The sequence below is a fragment of the Pseudonaja textilis genome, chromosome 3, assembly GCF_049901715.1.
Source record: "Pseudonaja textilis isolate UNSWEBS1 chromosome 3, rPseTex1.2, whole genome shotgun sequence".
NCBI classification, from domain to species: domain Eukaryota; kingdom Metazoa; phylum Chordata; class Lepidosauria; order Squamata; family Elapidae; genus Pseudonaja; species Pseudonaja textilis.
In genome coordinates, this window is record NC_141992.1 from 170300112 (window position 1) to 170314332 (window position 14221).

The 14221-nt window shown below is 36.0% G+C and overlaps 1 protein-coding gene across 2 annotated transcripts in view; it reads right to left on the bottom strand.

Annotated features, from left to right (window-relative positions):
* Positions 1 to 4526: 4526 nt before the first annotated feature.
* The window catches only part of PAG1 (phosphoprotein membrane anchor with glycosphingolipid microdomains 1), an 84304-nt gene continuing 74609 nt past the window's right edge, over positions 4527 to 14221 (bottom strand). For both annotated transcript variants that reach the window (XM_087931453.1, XM_087931452.1), the window contains exons 5-7: positions 13612 to 14201; positions 7862 to 7921; positions 4527 to 6349 (exon numbers count right to left, since the gene is read on the bottom strand). In XM_087931453.1, coding sequence (XP_087787579.1) covers positions 5999 to 6349; positions 7862 to 7921; positions 13612 to 14201 — 1001 coding nt within the window. In that variant the 3' untranslated portion in view covers positions 4527 to 5998. The remainder of the gene's footprint in view (positions 6350 to 7861; positions 7922 to 13611; positions 14202 to 14221) is intronic.

The window sequence follows — 14221 nt, forward strand, 5'->3', positions numbered from 1 at the left end:
GGAGTTGATTTTGCCTAATTTCTGTCCTGAGCCTACCCATGCACTGGAGAGAAAATGGCACACCTTGGACATTAGGAGGGTCCTCCATTTTTACTTTAAAAGAACTTCTTTTAGGAGGACGGAAGCCCTGTTTGTTTCCTTTCAGCCGTCAACTTTGGGTCACAGGGTGACACCTTCCACAATAGGTCGCTGGCTCAGAGCCTGCATTGCAAAGAGCCTTCCGGTACCCAGGAGGATCACAGCACACTCAACCAGAAGTGCAGTGACCCACCTCAGCCTGGGCAATGCAGGCTTCGATTCTGGACATTTGTAGAGCTGCGACCTGGTCATCGGTGACCCCATTAATAAGACATTACAAAGTTGACTCCTTTGCCTCAGTGGAGGCGTCTTTTGGAAGACGAGTCTTGCAGGGTGTGCATATAGAGGTGGGGACCTCCGACCAATCCAGATACCAACCGTAGGACAGCCATCAGCCAGCTTTGGTATGTCCCATCCTGGATTCTCCCTTTGGCTCAGTGGAGAAGGGGCATTGGTCCTACCTGAACGCTTCTTCTCGGGGAGCCGAAGGGAGAATCCAGTCCCACCCTGTATTATGTCTGGTTGGAATAGGGAGGAAATGTCCCTTTTTTTCTCAGTATCAACTGAACTATCTGAGGACAAGGAGCAGCTGAATTCGCATCAACGTCATTCAGAACTGGGGACTGTTACCAGGGGGTGTGTCCTCAGTTTTTCAACTCGGTCTGCAGAGCTAGGAGACTAGAGACTACCCAGCCTGGATTCTCCCTTCGGCTCCCTGAGAAGAAGCGTTCAGGTAGGACCAACGTCCCATTTATCTATTCCTAAAAAAATCTATTTTGTGAAACATGTACAGCCATCTTTAGTCATTCAGTGTACACATGAGCAATATTAGTCTGCCTCTTAAATGCATATCATTCAAGTCCCAACTTCTTTAAAAGTATAAGGCAGCTGGTGGATATATGTGGGATACTATATAGTAATATCATGTGACTATATATCGAAATCTGCCTGCTTGCAGATGGATGTGTTTGTGTGTCTTGGTGATGGATTGTTCCAGCTTGTTTTTTTTAAAAAAAACATGGAAGGTCATTGGCAGACTAAATTTTACAAATTTTGAAAATATTATGTTATAATGGCAGAAGATATTGGTGTTCTCCAATTCTGGCAATTCTGGCAGTTCTGTTTAGAAGAAGCAAGTGGAATATAATAAAAGAAAATATTAGCATGACATTTTGAGGAAAAGCTAGTATCATTCAAATTAAAAGCCAAACACATCTGTCAATTCAATCAATTCCAAGGAAGCATACCACTTATTATCAGACTTTAGAAACAGGAGTACTTTGACAGTTTTAAAATCTGTCCACCTTTCACGTTTTTCTACTGGTTTTTACTTTCAGTATATTGAATACTACATGAATTATTATGAGCATTTAGGCATCCATAAGATAAACATGTAAGGCAAAGAGAAAATTTTATACCATTAAAAACTGTGACAACTAAATGTAGAGCCACACTTTTTGGACCAATCAGGAACCATCTGTTATAAAAATAAATAACAGAAGATCATTTCAAAAATTTAAGCAACAAAGATATAGAGAATAACTTGGTATACTATAGACAGCTTCATGATGCAAGGTAGTATCCTGCCAAGCATTCTGATCCCAAAGCATAATTTACACATTATCTTTCCTCTTGATTTGTCATGCCTCTGATGCTTAAAAAGTAACCATTGAAAAACAGTAATTTTCCTAGAATGCATTTTTTAGCCTCTTCTATTAAATTTTAAGTTTCATCTACAAGACAAACAATTTAAGTACAGTGAGCTGTCCCTCTCTTTGAACTTATTGACAATCTTTGTGGACCAACCAAGGACTATCGTCTGCCAGTAGTGGCCAATTAGATAAAGGGCATTTAAAGAGCAAGCTTTGTCCTTGCACCTGATATTCAGAGAGATATTTTTTCTAAGCATGAAAGTGCTGCATAATTACTGTCACCAGAGAAACTATCTTCAATACAAACAGGAGGCAATCCAATCTTTCACAGTTAGAAAACTACAGAGACACTCATAGCTGCATTCATTTCTTTACACACAATGATGGGAAACTACAACTGGGCAAACAAATGCAGTATCCTTACTCTTTAATGATACACTCCACTCTTTTCTCAAATGAAAGCATTTTTAGATTTCAAAAACAAATTAGACTTCAGAAGTACCAAGGCAAGGTTGTTCCTAACGTTTTGAGGCTGCTGAGTTTTGACAATATAGTGATCATTCTCACAAAAGAGCTGCCTGTTTGCAGTGGTGTAGTAGTATCTTACCAGTCCTGAGAGGAAACTGCTGAGATTAAAAGAAAAGTTACTTGGTCAATAACCTCCATACAATATATTGACATCCATTATCTTTCGGCTTTAATATCCTTTTGCAGAAATAGATTGACAGAAACCAGGTACAAGGCAGAAGTACAAAACATCAAATCAAATATTTTTCTTTTGTTAAGAAAAACAAACATGTATATATAAAAAACAAAACATACAGGTAGAACACACATCACATATGTAACACAAGGCCAGCAAATATGTATCTGCAATACTATTAACTTCCTTTGCTTCTTACTACTGCCACTAGATACTTACAATTACCTTCTTAGATCCTAGCAGGAATACCCTTCTATCCTTTTTATGGGTGCTTTAGAAGCATGCCTGTGATGCTCCTCGCACTAAAGCATTCCTTGAAATAAGGTACTCCAAACTAAGCAACATAGATAATTTAGTAGAAAAAAACTCTCCCTTTTAAAAAACAGAAACAAAAAAACCAGTACAAACAAGCTATCAGAAACACATACAATGAAATATTTGTAAGAATTTTGTACAGCACCATAGTTTTAAGAAAATGCACCAAGATTTCTATTGTCAGAAGTGTTTGTCCGGAGATTTTATAGAAGGTAAATTTGTAAAGGCACAGTCTTTTAAGCTGAAAGGAATAAGCTGCCTACTGCCATATTACAACGTAGGAGAATATATTTATTCTGGAAGATGAGTTCACAAATACTTTCTGCTATATATTTTAAAATAAAAGTTCCTCAAACAGATGGCTTTGGTGAAACTAATTCTTCACAAGTGTAAGATTGATGGGATCCAGAATTTCTCCACAGAATTATGATTTGTATTAGTATACATGTATCCTGAAAGCTTAGTAGGAGGTGGTTATTTCAAATTTAGCCCGCCCACCCAAGTATTTTTTTTAAACCCAGCAGGGATGAAGTGTTCATGTGAAACAGCATATTGAAATGTAACCCAACACCTTAGGACATACATTATATGCAGAACTTCAATGAAAAACTTCGGAAAATAAATTTCCTAAATGCTAAACACACACACACACACACACACACACACATTTGTCACTCAGTCCTTGAGGCTAACTGTCCAATTCCAACAAATGAGCAACCTCAAGAAAAGACCATGAAATTATGTCCATGTGACAACTTTTAAGATGAAGACTTAATTCAGTTTAACACTAATATAATAAAATAAAGACAAAGCTTCTGTGACCACTAGGCCCTCAATTTCCATGGCAGGTTATTCTGATAAAGATAATCCAACTTTTTAATGGGAATTAATATTCATACAACTACTTTTATATTGTAGGCTTATAAATCAACTTTATGTTAAATAGTAGTATTTAACATAAAGACACACATCTGATACAACAGATTCAGTAAATTAATATGCATTTTTTCTTTCAAAAAGCTGCATTATTCCCAATAAAGCTCCTTACAGGATGTTGGCTCCCTCTGAATGTTGGAGACATGCAGTTTTCTTTTACATAAAGTGATATTTAGTTCTACAAGTATCTATGCAGGACATCTTTAAATGTCACATCCTTTGGAAATTGTGTGGATCAGTTTCCAGAGGTCAGCCATATTTATTGCTTTTAAGCAACAGATTAAACATCTTGTGGTGCTTAACAAAGGTTGAATAAAGTGACAATCTGATTCAAAATCTTAAGCTCTAGTATATGTATTTATTTTTCAATGCTGTAAGATATATTTATGTAAATAAACTGAATAAATCTGAGGAGTAGAAAGGGAATGGAAATATAAAGAAGACTGGAAGGCAAAGTACAATTTCACACATGCTATTTTGGTAAAATGGATTAGAGGAAAGTCACATGCTAAGTATTGGCACTAATCTTTATAAAAACCAAACACAGTATCACTTTTTTGGTAATACTGTGGAATTTACAATCTTTGCAAGAAAGGTCTGTTGTTTTGTGTTTCTATGGTTGCTGGTTCAAAACTGACTGAAATCTTCCCTCGCTATAAAAGAAATGATTCAGTGGCAGTAGCTATCTTGAGTTGTCTGCAAATCAAAATTAAACAAATGAACATGAATATTCTCAAGAGTGATTATGAGAATATCTAAAATTGTAGATTACTAAGAATAACACGATTTCCCTTTATTTGTATTATTTTTTTTCTTTTAAACAATTTTCTTTAGGCTTTTTTAGACTCAAATATCCTGAACACTTCATTAAATAACTCAAGGCTATAACATGTCTTACCTTTTATTTACAATTTTACATAAAAAGATACTTCTTAAAGATGCATTTTTGTTTCTGACAGAATTATAATCTCTGCAAAATGTTGCAGCTTGTTTGGGCAGGGTGCAAAATACACTAAGGATAAAAATGAAAGTGATTGCTAGTGTTTGAAAAGTAGAACGTGTATATGTATTAAATATATTTTTAAATATCCTGACTTTACCATCAGTAAATGTAAATCAATCCTAGCACAATATTATATTGAAAGAAAATTACAAAATTGAAAAACTATAGAAATAGTCAGGAATTATAGTCTGTAAATCACACACAAAGCCAGTCTGCAAATCACACACGAAGCAAAGATGTGCATGCTTTCTTCTTCGTAGCTCCTCACAAAGGGACTGTCTTTCCTAATTCCCACAAATGCCAGTGTTTCACCCCCTGCTCTTGTATTGCTTTAGAGCAGGGGTGTCAAACTCGTGTTGTCATGGCGTTGTCATGTGATGTATTGCAACTTTTTCCCCCTTCGCTAAACTGGGCTTGAGCATGACCAGTGCGAGTTTGACAGCCCTGCTTTAGAGCAAGATCAAAGCTGAAGCATGAACCTGAGAATAGGCCAACATATTCACGCACAACATCTCATGGCTGCGTTAAATTTATTAGGGAAATGTTTATCAATTTTGACAACTTTAAGCTGTGTGGACTTCAACTCTCAAAATTTCCTATTGATGACTGGGAAATTCTGGGAGTTGAAATCCACACAGCTTAAAGTTGCCATGGTTGAGAAACAATGAATTAAAAGCAAATTAGCCCACTAAATTTATCTAGTTTTTATGGCAAGCTGTGCCTATGTTTGAAAACAACCTAAATGAATTTGTAATTTGGGAATACATTTTAATAAAATGGTTGAAGTAACTGAAAGTAAAGATCTTTTAAAAAGGCCCTTATTTGACAGTACCACTTTTATATATTAGGATATGAGTATGTGTCTGAACGTGTGCTCCAAACATGTCGTTCTTGGTTCAACATGTCTCTTCTATAGAAGCATTTCCAGGATCATATTTGATTCTGATTTTATCTATATGTTGTTGTGATAACATCACATATGGGAGTAGAAAAATCACTGTACACATTGATGAAACAGCAGCAATTTTGTTTTGTGTGTGTGTGTTTTTCATCCATGTGATCTTGGTTCTTCAAAAGGAGCACTTGCCTTGTTAGGGTAAGTTCATATCTGTATGATAGTTTGATGGATATGAAGCAAGAATCATTGTTCAAACATCCCAGGCTAAGTTTTGACATCATCTGACATCATGTCAAGCAAAATACTTTTTGGCCATCTTACATTTCCAAATGTGTGTTAAGTTTGCAAGTGATACGTCATGGAGTAAACCCATCTTAAAGACAGCATGTTCCGAAGTCTTGCTTTTGAATCAGTTAAAGCCTGGTGACATCTTTATTTTGCTGCAAATCACCAATACTCTCATAGTCATTCTCTTGTGGGAGGATGGTTTGAATGGTGCTAGACATCAAAACATTTCTTTCCTCCTCTCGACTTAGAGTTTGAATTGCTTCATAGTCTGGTTCCAAGTCCCCATTTAGAAGTATTGTTGACTGAGGCAAATCAGTAAGGTTTGGATTTGTTTCCAAGTCCTTTACACTGGCATAGAGGCCACTGCAAATAGATGGAGACTTCTGAGGTACAAGTTCAGGAATACAGGTATATGTAGATTCCAAGTCTCTAGAGGGTTGTCCTGTTTTATTTATAGAAGAATACATTGCTGAAATCTATGAAGGAAAGAAATACAGTAATTGCATTGAAATGCAACAAATATTTTTGTAATGGTGTTATTTCCATATTCAGTGAATAATATAGTAGCACAAGTAGTCTATTTCAATATGAGATATTTGATCTAACAAAACAAGGGCTATTAAAATGAATCCATTATCCATAGTGAAAAAAGCCGCCTTGTAAAATGTATGTAATATTTGCCATTAAAAACTGCAAGGCATGATAAATTTACCACATCGTTGAAAAGCAATAGTGTGGTAAGCATTCAATGTTGCTTGCAGTAAAAAAGGGGTCTTCATAAAATGTTCACAGAATGGAGGTCAATGTACAATGTTTTGGTTGATGGTTTGGAAAAACTTATTTATTATTTTGAGTAACTTAATTGACAGAAGCATATATGCTCCATTCTTCATTAGACTTAAATAGACCTAAGATACCAATAAAGAATATTTGTAGCTCAGGATTGAAATGAGGGGTCCTTGGTGCTCTCTGAGCTTGCTTGTTTTCTTGTAGACATTTCACCACCCAAACTAGGTAGCATCAACAGTGCTAGTAAGGAGTGCAGCTTGTTGCCTGTTTATATTCTAGTGCATGGGTATCAAACTCGATCACATCACGTGATGAATTATGACTTTTTTACCTTTGCAGAGGTGGGGTGGGCAAGGCCTATGCACGATGCATCCAGCTTGTGAGCCGCCAGCTTGACACCCCTGTTCTAGTGCTTTGCCTGTCAGTGTTGGTGGGAGTGGTCTTAGAGATTCATTAGCAGTTTCTTGATTGGGGTAGTGTTTACTTGATTGTTGGTCTAATGTTAACCTTGGAGTTAATCTATGCTGATTTGGGTGCTTATTGCTGATGGAGAGGTGCCTGGGTCTCCCCCCCTTTTTCGGCTGGTTTATAGTTGCTTTTGTATAGATGTTGTTAATGTCTATGTGTCTATTGATGACTGATTTGTCAAGAGTGCCAGGCTTCTAGAAATTCCCTGGCATTTTTGGACTTGGCTTGGTCCAGGATGGTCACACTTTCCCACTTAACCATTTGAAACTATGGTTAAATTTGTCTATATGTTGCAAAATTAAAGAATTTTCCTTTCCTGCAATAAGGATGTTTTTTGGTTTACATATAAATCCTTTTATCATATTATACCCCATTTTAAAAGTTCTTCCCAGTCCTGACAGTTTTATCATGTGATATGAAGGGATGGAGTCAGGACTCAGGATCATTTACAATTTAATGTGTACAGTCTTCAGATATTTATATGGGCTTACATCCATATCAATGTTGGCTCTTCTTAAATAGCCAAGAAGAGAGTCCCAAATAATAGTCAGTGACCCAAAATAGTTCCACTATGAAAAGCTGAAACTAATATAAAGGCATTTGGCAAAAATAATCATTTAATCCGGCTTGCATTTGAACCGTCATTTTCAGATCTTCTTAATCAAAGAACATTTAATACTGATTTATTCAGGTAACATTTTCTGAATATATTTCATACAAGATAGACTCACCTCATCTTCTGTAAGAGATGGGTCATCTTCTCGAGATTTATAAATCAATGAACTAAGCCTCTGAAAAAGATAAAATATAACATTTTATTTAAAAGCTAACACTTTCCTCAGTACAAAAATAAAAGAATAAATGAAAACATATTTTCCCGTTTCATGGTACATCTGTCCATTTTTCATTAGATGAAATTAATAGCCCACTTTTGAAGATAAGCAGACTGAAACAGAATTTTTACATGTGGTAAAAATAATGGTACTGACATCTGTTCCATTGAATTCTTTCAAATGTTTGAACTTCCACTGAAATGTGATTAAGATAGCATAAGTCTATATTTAAGTATTTGAAACAAAGTTTCTGACTGATGTAGGAACTTCCTTTGCGTTTTTATTGAATTCTATGATCAATATTATTTAGTGGTACTTTCTTAGCTCTGTCAAAATGTCCAAGTTTTGTTCTATTACTCATTTGATAGCCCAACTCAGAACATAATTAATTGTTCACAGCAGTTTGTCTTGCTGTGATTTTTGGTAATTTTATTTCTATCCTTTTTTTTTTACAGAACCCAAATGACAATATAAAATTGTAAAACAATACAAAAAACAATTAGAGAAAAAAAACATAAAATGAAACCTAGCAAGCAATATAGTATTTGGATAACATAATGGTGCATTAGAAGTCCATAAATAAGATGATCTCAACCTGAGACAATTTGAACTTTATATTATGATGTAAATTACAATTAAGTACTCAAAAGAAAGCAGCTGTTTTCTACAGAGAAAGAGAGGCAGGAAGGTAAGGAAGGAAAATAAAGAAAGAAAGGAATCCCAAACAATACAGTAAAAATACAAGTAAACCCAGGCCTTTTCATTTAATCCATGGTGGGTTTTTTTGTTGTTATTAATACAAAAATATTGCCAATCGACACATTGCCAATATTTGGAATGCAGCTATTTGGAATGGGTTCAAGACTCCCATTTTCTGGCTGTCTCTCAGCAGGATAACCTCTGAAAATGAAACAGAATTGAATGGTTAATTTGGAGTGGTAGGAGAAGCTGTCAAAAGAAAGATCGAGTTTGTAAATGGGCCAAATCTGGTTAGAGCTGTAAAGAAACAAGAGGCAGGCACACTTCCAGTTTGTAGGGTTTTGGGGGGGAAGGGCGCAAAATCATACTAATGAATGCTTACAGAATGACAAAATTGATAAACTTTTGACCTCTCCCAAATGATTTTTATGCTTCAGTTTTCAAATGCTTCTCTGTCTTAACAGAATCACCTGCTTATTTATAAATCAGATTTATATGGCTGTTCAACTCATAAGGACTTTAGGGTGTCATTCAAGTTAAAAATACATCCAGCACAATAAAAGCAAAAGGAAAACAATAACCTGGAGATTCATACTTCTAGTACGTTAATAATATTCTCAGAGAAAGCACTTCATCAATCAGGGGAAATAAGCCAAGTCTTCCAGGCTTGTTTAAAGAAGAGCAAGGTTGGGCCAATGTGAACCACTTGGGTAAGTGCCATTATTTTAAAGAAGGACTTGGAACATGGTCACTCAGCCAGACCTTACTGGACAAGCAGAAGTAATAGAAGAAAGACAGTCCTTCAAATAGCAAGGTCCTTTGCCAAAAGCTTTATATTGAATGTTACAACTAGCAGCTTGAATTGCACGTGGAAGCAATGCTGCTCATGCAGCAGAAGTTATACATGGGCACAACAAGGGGTTCCCATAACTATCTGCATTGCCAGTATCTGGACCAGCTGCTTCTGATTAATCTTCAGTAGCATCCTCATGTAGCATGCAACACAATAGTCTACACATGAGGTGACTCGGTTGGGACTAATTGTGAAAAGGAATTATCACACAAGGAAAGAGCAGAACCAGCATACCAAATAAATCTGGGCAAAAGTATCCCTGGCCACAGCTGCCACTGAATGTACAGGTAAAAGCTTCAACTCAAATTGTGCACCAATGTGCACAATTGTACTCCATTCAGAACCAAGGATGGAAAATCCAAGGGACACAGAACTACTTGGTTTAGTTTAAGCCTTCCTTTTCATCCAAGACCTAACAGCTTTCAGAGACTGGGATAAGACATCCACAGCATTCCTTGGTCGTGCCAGGATCAAGATATATAATTGGGTATCATCAGCATATTGATGATACTTGATCACATCTTGATAGATGACATCCCTCAGCATCCCCATGTAGATCTTAAACAGGAAGGGAATATGTAGAGATCTGTGGCACCGTACAAAACATAGGGTTCTGGTTTAACCTCTCCACACTCTGTCACCACTCACTGTAACTAGCCATGGAGAATGGTAAACAATCACCAATCACCATGTCTCCCACTCCTACTCCCTGCAGTCAGTGCAGAAATACATAATGAAAGAAGATGGCAGGAAAGCAAAAAGAACCAGAGCAGCTGCACCACAGCTACAGTATACTAGCTCGGTCAGAAGCATTGAGATGTGCAATCAATACTATCTCTATTCTATCCCCAACCTGAATCCTAACTGAAAAGGTTTAGATAATCCACTTCTTCCAGGGTCATCTGAAACTGCAATCTGACCATCTTTTCAACCATCTTTCCTAGAGAGGGATGGTTGGAGATGGGACAAAAATTTTGTTGGGTCCAGCTGCGGCTTCCTGAAGAAGAGGCATACCATGATGCATCCTTCAAGATATGCAGAACCATCCTCTCACTCAAGCTTTTTTATGCTATCAAGACTACTGGTATATCATATATCTTGGTCATCATTTTCTTTTTCAGTGACTTGCAGCAATTCTACAAGTTGCCCTGAATTTGTTCCAACTATCCCAATTCTAGGAAGATGCAAAGCATATGCTATATCGACCATTGAACTACAGCTCCTTCCTAAGGAAGAAGACGCAAGATTGGAAAACAGATTGCTCTTTCCAAACGTTTCCCAGGGTACTAGAAAGTATGCAATGTCACAGTGATTTTTAAAATGCATCAGGGCAAGTTAACTTAATCCCTTGAAATTTATTAGCAACCTATTATTGTTAGGTATAACATAGGTCACCTAACTAGTTTTAAATCACCGGACTGATATTTGTAAGTGTACTGACCTCTCTTTTTTGACACTGGAATTTGCAAATGAATAATCCCTGGACGGACTGAACTAAGTGAATGATATATGGACTGTTTTGACTATGCTTTAACTCTTGCTGGAATAAAACTATTTAATTAGCACTGTGCCCTCTGTTTTACTGTGTGTAAGCTACAAAACACTTATCTCACATATTTTGCCTGCCTGCCTGACTGCCCTGCAGATCTTGCTAGGGTATATCCCTAACACTTATCAAAGATAAAATTATCAAGATTTGCTGAAAAGGAAAAAAATCTGAAAGAGAAGTGTCTTGCTATTTTTTCAGATTGATAGATGATCATCTAGATTTTCAAAAGGTTTTCAAACAAAGCCTTCATCAGAAATTCTTCAGCAAATCAAGCAGGTACAGGATAAAAGAAGAGATTCAACTGATTAAAGAATGGAGAGGAGGAATAAGTAGAAGACTTATTCTACTTTTTAAAGATTAAAGAATGGAGAGGAGGAATAAGTAGAAGGCTATAAATGTGGAGAGCTTCAATGAAACTGAGAATTGCCTTTTTTCTATTCTTTAGCAACAAATAGTCAATAGTATAAATAACTAATTAAGTCAAGCACGGTATCTGGAATAGCTAAGGAAAAGTAACAGTTAAAAACTCCATGGTAGAAGATTGGTGTGTGTGTGTGGGGGGGGGGATGGAACTTTAATGCTATATATGCCGTATATTGACGGCAGCAAGATTACTTTATGCACAAAAATGGAAGGACACTTTGATTCCTATAATGTAAAAATGGCTACAAATGTTGATGGAAAGATGCCGAGATGACCAAATTGACTGCTCTGATTTAAAAACAACAATATTAACTTTGTTTCTACTTCGAAATTGCTTTTGGACTTTGTGCTCGAGGTGAAAAAAAATGAAACTTTGATTTTGGGTTTTGTCGATTAGATAGGTCTGTTAGATATATATAACTAATTTGTATTGTTATATAAAAGTAAAAACTTGAGGTCTGATGCTGTTATCTCATTCTACTGCACCAAAAGGAGTCAGAAGTCAATGCTTTTTCTTTCTTTTTTCCCCTTTACCCTACATTTTTCTCTTCTCTTTTTCCTCCCTTATTTCCCTGTTATTTTCTATTTTTGTATTTTTTATTAATACATTTTTGAATATTTGAAATAATAACTCCAAAAGTATTTTTCCAGTTTGGATGACTAACAATTGATAAGCATTCATGGAACTGGAGCAAACAAATTTATACTAGTTCTATTTTTTTAACTTTTAAATTTTTGTGGTTAAGAAATTTGGAATACTTTAAATATAATACTAAGTAAACCTCCTGTCTCTGTGTTTGTGTGCTTAGCTCCTCCTTCCTACCCCCATCCCGCCATGAACTTTGGCCAATGGATCTGGAAAAAACAAGCTAACAGTTTGACTTAGTTTTACTTCTATGATAATTTTATTAAGATTAATTGTTTGTGGAATGGAAGAAAAGAAAGGAATAAGACATGAGCATTTTCCAATCCCTTGGATAGTACTAGTGAATTCTTTGAATTGTTTATCAACAAATAAGGTTTTTTTCCAGCAAATACCCCATCATCGTTGTCATCATCATCTTCATCCTCCTCCTCAGCATTATAATTGCACAATTTGAAAATCTGGGTCAGGAAAACACCACTGATTTGTTTATCATTGGTAAGCCACTGTCCTGGATAGAATTGTAGGGATAATTAACTCCCTCATTTGTTGCTTCTCTTTAAGGAGTTATTCAAATTAGTTTTTAATATTATTTAAAATGTGACAGATTGCATTTCTGAAAACTGATATACTTGACATATTTTGATCTATAATCTACTTAATAGAAATTCATGCTGTTATAAGCAGTTGGACCTTTGTGTCAAGAACTAGAGAAAGTTCTTTGTTTTTATTACAAATTAAAATTGTGGATACACTTAAATCTAAAATTAGATCAGAAATCTGGAGCCCAGGGGAGAAATCCAATTGCAAGTTTTCATGAGCAGTAATGAAAACAGTAGGCCGTGAGTCATTCTGTCTTTCTGGAACAAATGTTGAAGGTTTTTGAGAGACTGCAGAGGAGAGAGAGCAAAAAAAACCCATATCACATTACCAAAATTCAGTTTTATTCCACCCCAGGATTTTCTTCTCTCCTACATTTTGCCTTTTATTGGCTAGCTAGATGTTGGCCAACAGTAACACTTTGAATACCTTCTGCTCCCAATGCAGATTATCTGGAATATTTCAAAACAAGGGACAGATTAATTAGACTAATTAATGATCAGTTGGCAAGCATGTGTCTCCTGGGTAGATGCTGAAAAAAACATTCATGCAAATGCCTAAAATTTTAGGAAGCTGTCAGTACTCTTAAAACTATCACCAACTGCATATGATTCCATGCCTTCCTTTCACCACTTGAATATTATCTTTCATTTATGAATGCACATGTGAACAATCACATATTATACATAAATCACATAAATACTGCTAGTTTTGATCTTAAGATTTGGCATCAGCAGAAGATACCAAGAGAAAAAAGTTAACTATACATTTATATTTATTAATGAACAACATCGTTTGTCATAGTATACATACATACATACTTCAAGTCTTTCAAATTACAACTTCACTTTCTTATACTAATAACACAAAATAACCCATACCTTGTCGGGTTCATTAAGCCTTTCCATTACTTCCTCCTCTTCTTTGGCTCCTTTATCCTGTACATTTTCATTTTCATCAAGAAGTTTTATTGGTACAGGAGGTGGAGCATCTTCTTCCACATCTGGAGTAGTGCTGCTAAGAGGACTCTCTGAATTAACACTGTGGCAACTTTTTTTATTTCTGTCAACGGATGCATATTCTGCTGATTCTGTCTTCTTCTCAAGGACATGATTTAAAATTCCGTTAACCATTACAGTAGTCTTTGGTTTGCATTTCTCTGAGTTGGCTGCCAGGTCCTTAATTTCCTTCACTGTTTCATACAAGCAGTCTTCTACTATGTTCTCTTGGGAGGAACTATCTTTCAGCACTTCATAGGGCCCCTCCATTCCCAAACTCTGGTCATTTTCTGCATTTCTTGTGGTGAGAATTGTTTCCATGGCATTATTTGGAGGAATGCTAGGTAGCTCTCTACTTTGATGACATTTTAAAGATCTTCCCAATGTGTCCTGTTGATCCAAAAGATCTGTAACAGAGGTTTGCACTTCTTCGTAAGGTTGGAGAGAAGCAGCTGTACTATCTTCCGAAAGAACTAGAAGAAAGTTGCATAGA